Source organism: Protopterus annectens, chromosome 2.part0 (assembly GCF_019279795.1).
Source record: "Protopterus annectens isolate FY-2018-M chromosome 2.part0, PAN1.0, whole genome shotgun sequence".
In the NCBI taxonomy this organism is placed as follows: Eukaryota; Metazoa; Chordata; order Ceratodontiformes; family Protopteridae; genus Protopterus; species Protopterus annectens.
The window spans coordinates 1335563946-1335578221 of record NC_056728.1 but is presented as its reverse complement, the minus strand read 5'-3'; the positions used below and the strand labels follow the sequence as shown (position 1 = coordinate 1335578221).

At 39.2% G+C, this 14276-nt stretch overlaps 1 protein-coding gene across 3 annotated transcripts in view; it reads left to right on the top strand.

The window, feature by feature from the left end:
• The window catches only part of LOC122793475 (myosin VIIA and Rab interacting protein), a 2819605-nt gene that overhangs the window by 1963138 nt on the left and 842191 nt on the right, over window positions 1-14276 (top strand). For all 3 annotated transcript variants that reach the window (XM_044061523.1, XM_044061522.1, XM_044061521.1), the window contains exon 6: window positions 13712-13809. In XM_044061523.1, the coding sequence (XP_043917458.1) occupies window positions 13712-13809 (98 nt within the window). The remainder of the gene's footprint in view (window positions 1-13711; window positions 13810-14276) is intronic.

The following is a 14276-nucleotide window of genomic DNA, read 5'->3' as shown; positions in this document are numbered from 1 at the left end:
CTAAAGAGATTCAAGAAGCTGAATCTAGAGAGAAATGTCATGGAACAGATACAGATTTTCGCCTCACAGTATTGATTCCGTCTCAGAGGAGACTATGTGATCTGAATTTCACCCTCAGAGATTCTCTTTTCTCTGAGACTGTTTCCAGAATGAGCTGTTACAACTGGAATTCCAAGAACCCCCCCCCCCCCATCACCCCAGTGTTGTCAGTATTTGGAGGATTTGTTTGGTGCAGCCTGTGGTTTCCCCTAGACAGCCAGCCTGCTGCAACTAAGAAAGCGGATTGAATGTACAAAGTTCCTCATTCTTATACATTAATCCCAGACCTGACCCAGCAACTGTAGCTTTAGTTAAACCCGCTGCTGCCAAGCATTTTATTAATTCTAATCCTTCCCCTTCTGACAAAGATGGTAAAACGATTGATACATTTGGGGGGAAAGTATGTGCTTCTGTAGCTTTAATTTTTAGAATTTTATTTTGTCAGGCTCATGTGTTAAAGTTTACTCTGACTAATTGTGAAAGTATAAGGAATGCTTTATCTTCAGTTCCGTCCTGTGAGGAAACATCTGTTTTGTGTGGTTTTAGTTTCCTTTATTTCTCAGGTCACTACTCATTGTTTAAAGTGTGTTTATGACTCTGTAGTTACTACATCCAGGAATGTTGTCACTGGTACTGTGTTGAGGAGGTTTGCCTAGGTGTGTTCTCAGAACCTTGAAGAAGATTTTAAAAATGAGATTTTAAAATTATTCTTTTTCTTTAGATAGAGATTTTGTTTTTGGATCCTCTGCTGCACAAGTTATCAAAAAATAGTGATGAATGTGGTAAGCTTATACAGGGAATCTCTCAGGTTTTTCATCCCTCCTCCTCCTCCAATTTTCCAAGGGATTTTACTACCTCATATAATTTTGTCAAGAAAATAAAGTAAACAGTCTCAAAAAATGTTGTTTTTTATAACCTTAGATTTAAAATATGCTTTTCAACACTTTCCTGTTCATCCAGACTTCAGACATTTCTTAAGGTTTTATGTGTCTGGATCGCATTATCAGTTCTCTGCTATACCCTTTGGGTTATCCACTGCTCCAAGAGTGTGCTCATTGCAGGTTATGGCTTATGCACATTTTTTCATATTTAGAATTACTTATCTTTGCAGAGTCTTTTTAAAAGTGTCTGGAATCTCTAATTTGGGTGAGAGGTCTCCTATGCAAACTGGGATTCCAAGAGAACATTCAAAATCCTTTTTGACTCCATTACACAGAATTGTGTTCTTGGGGGAGTTTGCTAGACACTTCAGTACAAAGAGATATATGTAGATCTATACTTAAATGCATTTCAGGAGTTTCCCACTCAAACTTCAGCCACTGTGATGGAATACCTAAGGATTCTGAGTCTTATGGCATCTATGATTCTCAGGATACCTCTGGCAAGACTCCACATGAGAAAGGTACTGTGGTATCTGAAATCTGTTTGGTTCCAGCACCAACACCCAGTATCTTTTTGGAGTCCAGCTCTGGGATTTGGGAAAAGAGAAATCACTTGGTGGAGATATCAAATATCCCTGAATCCAGGTCTTCCATTCTCTTCTCCTTTTTCAAAGTATTCAGTCAACATAGACACCTCAGACCTTGCTTGGGGAGCAGTGTCACGGGCTGTAAAAGTGCAAGGTGTCTGGGATAACAAAGACAGACACTTGCACATAAGTATAAAATAGATGTTTGCCCTTATCAAAGCACTTAACTCTTTGTATTACTTCTGGTCCCCAGGACCACTTCAAGTTGTTACAGACAATAATACAGTGATATGGTATACAAACAAGCAAGGGTTAACCAGATCTTATCTCCCTTACACATCCTAGCCATGTTAGCTTGGGATATAGCTTTGTAGCATAATCTCACTCTGTAGGCATTCTACATTCCATCAGAGCAAAATTGTATGGCAGACAGTCCGAGCAGGACAGAGGCAGACCCTCACATATAGATACTAGATCAGGGGGTCTTCCAAGATTTGATCATCTGCTGTGAGTTCCTCAAGTACACCTTTTGTCTCCTGTCTGAGGAGTTGGGAAAATTCTGCTCCAGGACTCAATGCAAGAAGCCCTGCAAGACAGATGCCTTTTCTTTTTCTTGGACAGCAGTGTTCCTGAATGCTTTTTTACCCTTATCACTGATATCCAGGTTACTTTGAAGATTCATTAGAAATCCCATAAGATCATTGTGGCTAATCCCTTCTGGCCCAGGCAACAGTGGTTCTACCTTCTTTTGGAATTATCCAGGAGCAGTAACCACAAGCTTCCTCACAGACTGATTCTACTCACACAAAAGAGTGGTGTTTGATACATCCCAACCCCAAACAGCTTCAACTGACTGGATGGATGATAGGGTTTTAATACTTGTTAGGCTCCTGTTTACAGAGGATGTGCAGCAGGTACTAATGGAGGCAAGAAACCCCACTACTAGAAAGTCATATGTAAGCAAATGGAAAAGGTTTTCTAGTTGCTTCCAACAACATAACCTATACCTATTCAGGGCTAGTGTTTCTCTGTTTTTACAATATTTATGTGAGTTACTTTCCTATGGACTGTGTTACTCTTTCAAGGTTCATTTGTCAGTCATTTCAGCATGCCTTCTAATGGATGCCACTCTTTCAAGGCATCCTCATTTCAAAATGTTTTTGAAATGGGTATTGCATAAGAGACCTCCATGAAAACTGGTGGCTCCTCCTTAGGATCTTAATTTTGTATTAGAGAATCTAACACTTGCTCCATTTGAACCAGCTCATCTGGCTGACCTGAGATTCTTAACATGGAAAACAGTTTCACTGATTCCTCTGACTTCTGCAAGAAGAGTCTCTGAGTTGCAAGCTCTTATGATCTGTCAACCTTATTTCAGTTTCTATAGAGAGAAGATTTCTTTGAGAAATAATTATCTTTCATGCATAAAGTAGTATCTTAATTTAATTTAAGCCTAACCATCAATCTCCCTGCATTTTCCCTGCACCTAAAATTGAGGGAGGAAAGGTGCTTAGTACCTTGGATGTCCTCACACAGCACAGGTGCTATCCAAACAGAACAAAATCTTTCAGAACTTCCAGTCAGTTGTTGATTTCTTGTGAAGGTAAGAAAAAGGGACAGCATGTGTCAAAGCAAACTATTTCTAAGGGGGAGTCTCAGGCTATTACCTTTTGTTATTCCTACCACAACAAAACCATTCCTGGCATTGTTAAGGCACAATCAGTCAGAGTCCTGACTTCGTCTGTGACTTTTTGGAAAGGGTTGGACTCTAGAAGTAATCTAGATGCAGCAGCTTGGTCCTATGTACATACTTTTACAAACCATAACAAGATAGATTCCTACTCTAGATCTAAATCAGGTTTTGCAAGGACCAATCGCCAGGAGCCCCTCGACCTTTCCACTTCCACCTACCAGTTGTTCTAAGCTATGGTAATCTACCAGTGTAGCTTAGGCTACTGCAGCAGTGATCAATATGATGAACATTGTCTGAGCTGGATCATGGTCAAATGGGACCCTAGGCAGGGAATGAACCAGCCCCCCCCCCCACAGCCATTCTAGTGTCCCATTACTTGCCTGTCTATCCCAATTAACATAAACACTGCACAAAACTGTCAGCTTGCTTCCTGTTGTCTTCATTACTTTTGAAATGAAGGCAGAAATATGGATCTAATTTAAAACTTTTAATTTAAATATCCTTTGTTGACCAGGTTAGTCCCATGGTTCCCTATGGAAATGCTGGCACTTGAAATACTGATTGCTGAAAAGCCAAAAAAAGAACAGAATAAATGGAGAAGAGTGATTATTGAAAATCGATCTTCTCCTTCAAACTTCTTTTTGTGGGGAAGGAAAAGCCCACCTGCACCTCCACACCCCTAAACTTATATATATCAACTCCAAGATTACCATACCTTGAAGAAAAGGGAATATTCTGAGAAATGGCATATCGGACTTGGTATACGTAAGTTCATTTTTTTTGGCTATTCAGTCTCTGCATTTCATGATTCACTTTAGTTGGTCCCTACATTTCACATGGTTATGTAATCCCACTAGGCTAGTATATTCTTACTACTGGGAGAAATTTCTGTAGAACATTGGGGAAATTCCTCTACTCTTTTTGATCGCTCAGGTGGTTGTAAAAGATCTCACGGCACCTACCATTAATGTAGACAGATGGGGACGCATTTTAACATCTCATCTAAAGAACAACACACTGAGGAGTGCAACACTCCCTCCCGCCTTTAAAGTGCACCACAATATCAGCAATCCATCTACATAGTATGGGAGGAGAATCCACAGCTTTCTGCACCAAAGTTAAATATGCTACTTTTTGTGCTACTAACACTGGTTTCAAGTTATATAACACTAACACTGACAGACATTTGCTAAGCAAAATAGTTACACATTGAAAATAAACAGCACGAGCAACAGTAAACTTCCCTTCCCTTCCCTTGAAGATGACATTCCTTAAAAATGTACTGAAACTCACATGCCTTGAAAATGCACTGAAACTCATGTTCCTTAAAAATGCACCCCTAATGAGCAGTCTGATAGTTCTGGTGTAGAGGATTAAGGCTCTTGTCTCCTGTAACCAAAGTATAGGGTTTGAGCTTGAGGAAGTCCATACCTTTCAAAGGAAGGAATGCTTGTCTCTGCCATCTCCCAGTCTAGTATTCTGTGTGCCAAAAGGATATATGTTAGCATTTCAAGTTCTCCAGTCTAGAAGCAGTTCTCCATTCATTAATGTTTTTTTTTAAATTCCACGTGAAGCAGCAGCAGAAAGTTCTAATATTTAAATCCTGCTCAACACACGCACAGTGCAGAGTTTGTCCTTACAGAAGAAATCACATGGACACACAGAATGTACTCATTGAAGAAGTGTATTTTTTAATTGTTTACTTAAAAATTAAATGTTGGGGCAGCGCCCCAGGCAGTGGGCATTAAACAACTGCTAGGTTGCCTAATGCTGGATCTGGCACTGAACATAGTGCAATTTTGTAAGTAAACTTACCATAAAAGTAAATGTTCAAATGACCACTGCTGCAATAGCTTTTCCCACCATACATCCCCTTTGTTTTTTTGGCATGTTGCAGTAAAAATAATAATGACCACAGTGTCCCTACCAAGCCAAGCATCAAAACCTAATAAAAGCCTCCATAATTTACGTCAGCATTCATTTACACACACACACACACACACACACACACACACACACACACACACACACACACAGACACAGACAATCATATACACACACACACACATACCCATACAGTATGCTTGACAAGCCTAGCACTATCTAGTAAAGTCCACAGTAATGATTTTCAGTCTGGTTTCATACACAGTAGTTCTGCCAAGCTAGAACATCCTAGTAGTAGACATGCAGCAGCCATTTCTAGAATTTTATTTTCTTTATTTTTCTTTTTTCACTCCAGTTACATATGGTAAACTGTCTCAATGACTTCCTTTAAAAATTTCCAAGCACTTATCAACTGACTGCCCCTTTGGGGGAAAAGATTGCTCTTCATGCAAAGAATTCGGAACTCATTACCCAGGACAAATGGGTTTTAAATATAGTATCCCAGGGATACAGATTTCACTTCCACATGTTGCCAATACCAAGCGGGTGGCTGGACCTACCCCCAAATCAGTGGACAGAGGCTCAAAAACAAGTACTTTCTCTCTTAAGCATGGGGGCTATTCACCTGGTGCCAGAAGAGGAAAAGGGACTAGGTTTCTACTCAAGACTTTTCCTGGTACCCAGAAAAGACAACTCATGGCATCCTATTCTGGACCTGTCTACTCTAAACACCCTTTTGGAGATTCCAAAATTCAAGATGCTGACTCTTCACCAATTACTTCCTATGCTAGGCAAAGATGCCTGGTTGGCAACACTAGCTTTAAAAGAAGCATACCTGCACATCCCAATCAGGGAATCTTGCAGAAGATACCTACGCTTCAAAGCCGGCTACACGCACTATCAGTTCTCTGCACTGCCCTTTGACTTATCTATTGCACCCAGTGTATTCACAAAGTGCCTAGCTCCAGTTATTGCATTTTGCAGGCAAAGAAATATTCAAATATACCCATACCTAGATGATTGTGTAATTCAGGCAGAAAGCCCAGGACATACTTTGGAATCATCTGGCCTTTGTTCAAAGGGTCCTAACTTGTATGGGGTACACCATAAACGAAAAGAAATCACACCTGGTACCCTGTCAACAAATTATATTCCTGGGAGCAAGCTTGAATACAACTTCCCAGATGGCTTACCTCACACCAGAGAAACAAATTCATTTGACAACCTACTTCAAACAAGTGGCCACAAAAACCCTGCTATCTGCAAGACAAATACTGCAAGCGTTGGGGTTCATGGCCTGCTGCATTCTTCTAATTCCATATGCAAGACTGCATATGAGGAAACTACAGTGGTATCTAAAAAGCCTAGGATCTAGAAGCAATGATTACTGTTATACCTTGCCTATGGCAAGACTTCCTTTGGTGGGCAGAGGCCTGCCACCAAAACAAGGGACTACCTTTCACACCGCCCCCTGCCGCCCAAACCCTAACAACTGATGCATCAAACTATGCATGAGGGGCTCACCTGGCAGGGAAGTGCATTCAGGGCAAATGGGAACCCAAGTCACATGCACCTGTATATCAATCAAAAAGAAATGTTAGCTGTACAGAATGCTCTGACAGCCTTCAAGGACCACATTTTTCCAGGACAACTAATGGTAAAGACGGACAACACCACTGTTATGTGGTACATAGACAAGCAGGGGGTACACATTATTACCCCCTCTGCAGACTTGCCATGGCATTGTGGAACACAGCCTTGAGCTACCAAGTGCACCTACAAGCTCAATTCCTGCCAGCAAAATTAAATACACTGGTAGACGGACTAAGTAGAAACCTCATGGACCCACACGAGTGGAAACTGCAACCAAAGATTTTCAACATGTTGACAAGCAAATGGGGGAGCCCAGATATAGACCTGTTTGCCTCTCTCCAGATCGACCAATTGGACAAATTTTGCACAAGGACTGCCCACAAACAAGCCTGGAAAGTGGATGCTCTGTCCTTCAGCTGGAAAAAACTGTCAGTCTATGCCTTCCCCCCTCTGCCTCTGCTCTCCAAAGTACTACTAAAAATCAAACAGGACAAACCAAGGATGATTTTGATTGCTCCAGACTGGCCGCGCCAACACTGGTACCCCCTCTTGAGCAGTGTGTCACGGTTATCCCCGTGGCACCTGCCTCAGACTCCTTCCCTGTTGTCTCAGCAGGAGAACCAGATTCTGCACCCTCAGCTTCTAACAGTGAACCTTGCAGCCTGGCTAATTACATAATCTCTCTTTTACCATCCTTCAGTAAACCTGTGATGGATATCATTTTAGAGGCAAGGAGGCCTAGTACTAGAAAACCTTATGGTGAAAAATGGAAAAGATTCTGTGCCTGGAACCAATCTCAAGGGATGAGCACAGCAGCGCCCAATTTACCTCAGATTTTACAATACTTAACTGAGATGCTATACAAGGGCCTGTCTTTTTCCTTCATTAAAATCCACGCCTCAGACATTTCTGCTCATTGTAACACAGAACCTCCCCTCTTCTCTCATCCACTGCTCAAGCAATTCCTCAGAGGGGCCAAAAATTTGAGACCACCCAGGAGAGCTCCAACCCCAGCCTGGGACCTTAACTTTGTTTTGGAGAAACTCACTGTACCTCCTTTCGAGCCAGCTGCTACTGCAGACTTAAAATTTCTTTCTTGGAAAACAGCTTTCCTTTTAGCAATCACTTCAGCTAGAAGGGTATCTGAATTACAGGCCCTTATGGCAGTGGAGCCTTTCATCATCTTTCATGCGGACAGGGTGTCCCTCAGAACCAATCCATCCTTCATGCCCAAGGTGGTATCCAGTGTGGCTCATAATCAGTCCATTCATTTGCCAACCTTCTTTCCCAATCCACAGAAAAAGGGGAACGGATACTGCATTCCTTAGATGTGCACAGACATCTTAGATTCTACTTGGACAGGACTAAACCTCAAAAGAAATCTGAACAACTGCTGGTTGCATTTACTGCAGGGGCAGAGGGGAAGGCCATTTCAAATCAAACCATTTCTAAATGGATAGGCCATTGCATTAATTTCTGCTATAAGCACCATGGAAAACCTATCCCCCAGGGGATCAGACCTCACTCCACCAGAGCTGCATCTACCTCTACAGCCTTTCTCAGAGGCGTCCCTACCAGGGACATCCTAGAAGCTGCTACCTGGAGTTCTGTACATACTTTCACCAAGCATTATCATTTGCCAATTTTCTCTAAATCCAGAGCTGGCTTTGCCACTGTAGTCTTGCAGGGCCTTATAGCTGGTCCTAATGCTATCTAAATTCCTCCTCCCAACCATAGCTTTGGGAATCTACCCAAATGTAACACGAAGAACATAGTACAGTTGTGTACACTTACCATAAATGTAGATGTTTGAGTGTATTCACTGTTGCAGTCCTGGTTACCCTCCCTCCAGCCCCCTAACTTCTTTTGGCTATACCTCTACTTTCCTTTATATATATATATATATATATATATATATATATAGGTTTACCATCATAATGTCGAGCACACAGTGCTCGAACCTGTATATGTGCGACTTTTTTCAGCGAATCCCATAATGCCGAATGGTCAGAATATTGCAAAACCACCAAAATCAACATTTCCGACACCCAAAAACGAGTGCTAGCATAGGTCAAAAAGGGGACAGGAGTTTGTAATTTGCAACATTTGCATTTGCAGTTGTGTGATGTTGCCACACTCCTTTTGGACATACACGTTCGACTATCCACTATTTGCTGTTATGATGGTAAACAATATATATATATGGATATATATATATATATATATATATATATGTATATATATATATATATATATATGCATAGGTCTGTGTGTGTGTGTGTGTGTGTGTAGAATATATACATATTTATAGCTATATATGTTTATATATATATATATCAAAGCACAGAGCCATATAGTGAGACACAATAGTCTTTCAGCCTTAGGAGGAAAGATTTCTCCTTCCAATAAGGAAAAACAAAAGACCACAGGAAAAACTGGTACCTGTGAGCAACAAAGCTGCTGGCTGAGAAATCGTAAAAATTCAGGAAAAAAACATGGACTTATAACTTGTTTACTAATCAAAACTTTTTTATTGAAAAAGAAACAGATGAGCGCTATCACCCAGGGTGATATTTTTTCCCCTAACAGGTTTGTTTGTTTTTCAATTGAATTGTACAGGTTATAGGGTTATAGGTCACATTAAAGGTGGCAAAAGTTTTGAAATGATTTATTGTGGTCTAATTTTTTTATATCACAAAAACCTGGCATTTTAACAGGGGTGTGTAAACTTTTTATGTCCACTGTATATATATATATATATATATATATATATATATATATATATATATATATGTATATATATATATATATATATATATGTGTGTGTATGTGTGTAGGTAGATATACATGCATATTGGTCACCCTTATTCTGTGTGTGTGTGTGTGTGTGTGTGTGTGTGTGTGTGTGTGTGTGTGTGTGTGTGTGTGTGTGTGTGTGTGTGTGTGTGTGTGCATGTGTATGTATGTATGTATATATATATATATGTGTATGTATTATTTTACACATACACATACATATACATATATAGAGAGAGAGAGAGAGAGAGAAAGAGGGTCACTCACCCTTAGTTCACTGATTCACCGAATGGCACTGTTATCAAACTTCAGTAAGTTATGGTAATTTCTGAATTGCAGTGTGTTGAAAGGAAAGTTGGGAAGTTTACTGAACAGATGTACTAGATACTGCAATTTTCTCATACTTTTTGAGGTTTTATTGTTAATGCACTTCTTCAGAAAGTGGTGGAATTAATTGCCAGCATCACGTAGATAGCTGTTCAATTGCCAGCATGTATGTTTGTTGTTGAGCCTTTGTGTGAGATTGTTGTATAATGGGGATTGGCAGTTTTCCCTTTGCCTGCTGTTGTGCAGTCTTGGAGTTGATATATATCTGTATATCTATATATCTCTATATCTAGTAATGTCACTCTTAGATTTATGGGTGCAGATATAGTTCCGTTTGGTTGTTTTATTTTTTAGTTATTTAGTTTATGCCTCATTCTGTCAGTGTGTATTTGGCAAGCTTCATTTTTGGTATAAGGGATTTTCTGTTTTCTGTAGATTTTGACGAGGCTGGATTTTACAATGACGTGGCTCAGTGAATTACCATGAATCCATATATATGAGAGTGAGAGTAACATACTGGTGCGTGTGTTGAATAGATAGTACCAAACACCCAGGATGTTATGAGGCATGAAACCAATGAATGAGTGCCTTAGAATATCTGGGGCTCAGTAGTAGCTGTTCCTTCAACTTCCCAAAAACATATTTGTTTAATGGCTACTGCATACTCCTGCCATTGTGACCGGGATGTGGCTGAAAAGGGCTTGAGAACTAGTCAACTTATCTTAATTAACAAATTAATTATTAAAATAATAGTAATAAGTGTTGTTGCATTTCTGAAATGAACATGTACATATTTTTTAATATTAATGTGTATATTAAAGTGTGTAAGCAAACATTTTATTATATCAGTGTATTTTAATTTAAGATATTTGATTATCCCATGGTGAATTATGGCACTGATATAGTGAAGTTATCAGACACTGATAATGTCTCTGTCTTAACATTTCACACCCCAGTTTTTCACACAACATGAGACCCCCATCTCATGAATTATGCTACTGTCACTGCCCCATTCTGTTTGAACATGCTGCGTACAAAATTGCTTTGGAATAATATTTTCAGATACAGTTGTAGAGTGTTACTTGTGTAGTTCATGAAGTAGGGCTCAAAGATAATAATGCTGAAAATATGATGTGAAAATATTAAGAAATAGTATTGTTTCTTTAACTTACTGCGGTGGTGGTGCTGCGGTAGCGTTGTCGCCTCACAGTAAGACGTTGTCCTGTTGGATTCTCAACGTCTTCTGTGAGTGTGTGTGTGTGTGTGTGTGTGTGTGTGTGTGTGTGTGTGTGTGTGTGTGTGTGTGTATATGTGTGTGTGTGTAAGTATATATATATATATATATATATATATATATATATATAGTATATATATATATATATATTATATATATATGTAGATACATATAAATATATGTGTATGTGTGTTTGTCTGTGTGCATATGCATGTGTTTGCAATTGTAAGACTTGTACACAAAGATATGCTAAAACATAGGCTTATTTACTGGGCAAAATGACACACAAATATAACCCATTTAGCTTTTCTCACATAATTCCTGAAGTTATTTTTACTATATACAATACCGTCCGTGTAAGCTCACAGTCCATAGAGGCATCTCCAGTGTACAGGCTTAGTTCCACAAAGCTCCTCCAGCACAAGCTGCCAAGCAAAACTCATAGCTACAGGCCTTGTCAGGACTTCCCTTCAGCTCCATAAAAAAAAAAAAAAAAAAAAAAAAAAAAAACTCACCTGAACCTGCTTCATGGCACATTCACAATAGGTCTTGGGTCAACTATACACCTCCAGAATATCTGAATCTTCACTCCGAGTCCTTGTTCTGAAAGGATGAATCTTAAAATGGTGACCTAGCTCCTTGTTTTCTTCTTCTTCCAAGTTATAACATTTCATACAATCTTAGTAGGCAATAGTTATTCTAATACAATAATGGCTTGTCCAGCTAATTTTAAAGCTACATTCCCCCTTTCTCATGTAGAACGTAAAATGATCAAATGACTGCATGACTAATCTCTAGGTGACATCACCGTGCCTATGGCTATCATATCTTGATTGCCTGATGGCCATCTTATGCCATTGTTTTCCTGATGCACAATTACATTTTCTATAATTTGTCCAAAACAGATTTCTGCCATTTCAACTCTCCGCCTTTTTGGATGACAGCTAGCATGGTGTTGTTATTTACTATTTAAATGGAAGAAATACAATGCAGTAAAGGTTTGATAGCCCATTTGCTTATACCAGGAATGGGAGATTGAGGAGGGGCTTCAGGAGTAGCTGGTGGTCAGCAATGAGTGGGGGGAAAATGGTGCCAAGGTATATAAGCCTATTTCTTAGCTCAACTAGCCAACTGTAGACAGAACGTATAACTTTAATGAAACCTCTGTCCATCTTAAGTTTGTTGCTTAGACATATAACTGACATACAACTAAGCCTATTCATTATTACATATTGGCAGTATTTTAAAGTCTACAAAGAGAATTACAGACCACCAGAGAGACTGAATAACTTCTCAGTGAGCAACTATATTTTCTTATTGAATATTGTCCTAGAATTGTTTATACTGTTGATTTCTAGTAGCATGCAAACTGTCCAGTGCCCTAAATCAGTTTTGATGATATCCTTTCAGATTACCAGGGAACATGTGAATCTATGATTTATAAGTGTCCGTGCTTTTCTTTTATTTCAGTCATATATTGAGCATGTATGTCAGTCAGTTCATGGTGTTTTCTTTGGCTTTATCAAGACACTGGTTAATTTTAATGCCGCTATAGTAATACCGCATTAGTACAAGTTATATCTGGGCATACTTAATGGCAGTCAAAAAAATAGTGACTGACTATGAAAATCTGAATGTTCTGTCTCAGAAAGCCTGAGCCTCCATTTTATATGATGTCTACAAGAAGGAACCAGCCAGCCATGGTGATTAGTCATCAGAACTATCCAATTTAAAAAATAGAGACTAGGCTAGTACTATTTTGGAATCTGCAGCCCTGTATTTTGATAATATTATATTAACCATATATTGTTACCAGAACAGTTTTTGCTCATTCCACATATGTCTCATATTTCACATTTTCCTCCATTCCACTGTCTGCTGTTTTGTTATTTCATTACTTTTCCTCTATTTGTATATGTTTGGTAACAGTCAGTAAAAAAAGCGAGCGTAAAACAGCCCACATGGTAGGGATCAGGAGGTTGGCCGCAGTTTTAGGAGGCAGGAGATCATTTTCTAAATGCATATGACATCTCCCATTCACAGGTATGTAGCGCTGTCAACATTTTCATAGCTTGCTGCCGTGCATAGGTGTCACTTCTACTCCATTTTAACCTCTTGTCTTTGAAGATAGTAAAATAGAAGAGCTTAGTCTCTATATTTCCCTAGATCGCAAGTAAGCATCACTGTTAAGTAACCTCACTCATCAATATATATTACAGAATGATGTTCTGTTTAGGCGGATGGGAAAGGAACTCAGCTGTCACTCAGTTCATTAGAAAATTATTGTCTTTTTAAGTAGAATGCCTATTTTGTATCAGTAAAAAACTAGAAAGGAAAATTTGTTTTCAGCTCCTTCCATTTCTCTTTATCATCATTTTCTGCATCCTTACTTACAAAGCTACGGTTGGAGTACTTTTGCTTCCCAGGTTCATTTTTTAGTTGAATTCTGTTTTCCTAGGCTTTGGCAATACCATTTCCATCTCTTTAATGATCACCAATCGACTGTTGTTGAATGTAACATGTATGAAGCTCCCTGTTACCTGGCATTTAGCCTCCAGCTGGCTGCTCACTAATAGCTTCTAATGAGTTAAAGCATATTGTGTTTGACCACAAAGTTTGCATTTTTGATGTTGCAGTTTAGAAAGGCCTGACGGCATAACTGTTTTTTTTTTTTAAGGTCACACTATGGCAGATACTCTTGCAGTGGCTATTCGTGTTGCACAGGAAGCAGTAGAGGAGGCCATTTCTAAGGCCGAAATGCACCGAGATAGTTTGGTAAGTGTACAAGTCCATACTGCATAATATCAGACTGCCTATGTGCTAAGTTCTATTCAGATTGCTTAATTAATTCTGCAATACCTGCCTTCTTATTAGATAATTGTGAGAAGAAAGTTAAGGACTGTAAATTCTGAAAGAAGTAAACCAAAAATCGGAATATCAGACGCATGCATTACTGACTTTAACTGCTGTTTTGTTTTGTTTTTTTCTACTTTTCTTGCCGCTGTACAACTAGTATCTGCATATCATTGAAAAATGCTGTTCAGTGGCACAGGTTTACTGTGTGGTATACAGTTATTGTAGGTATCATTCCTTTTTCAACATCCCCTCTCTCTTCCTCTCTCTCTCTTTCTCTTTCTGTGTAAGAAACTACCAGTTCTGTTAAACACCACTTAGAACAATCAAGTTGCCAGTTCTCTAAGTACATCTAATGTATTTTTTCAGCTCACAGCTAAGTCATCAGC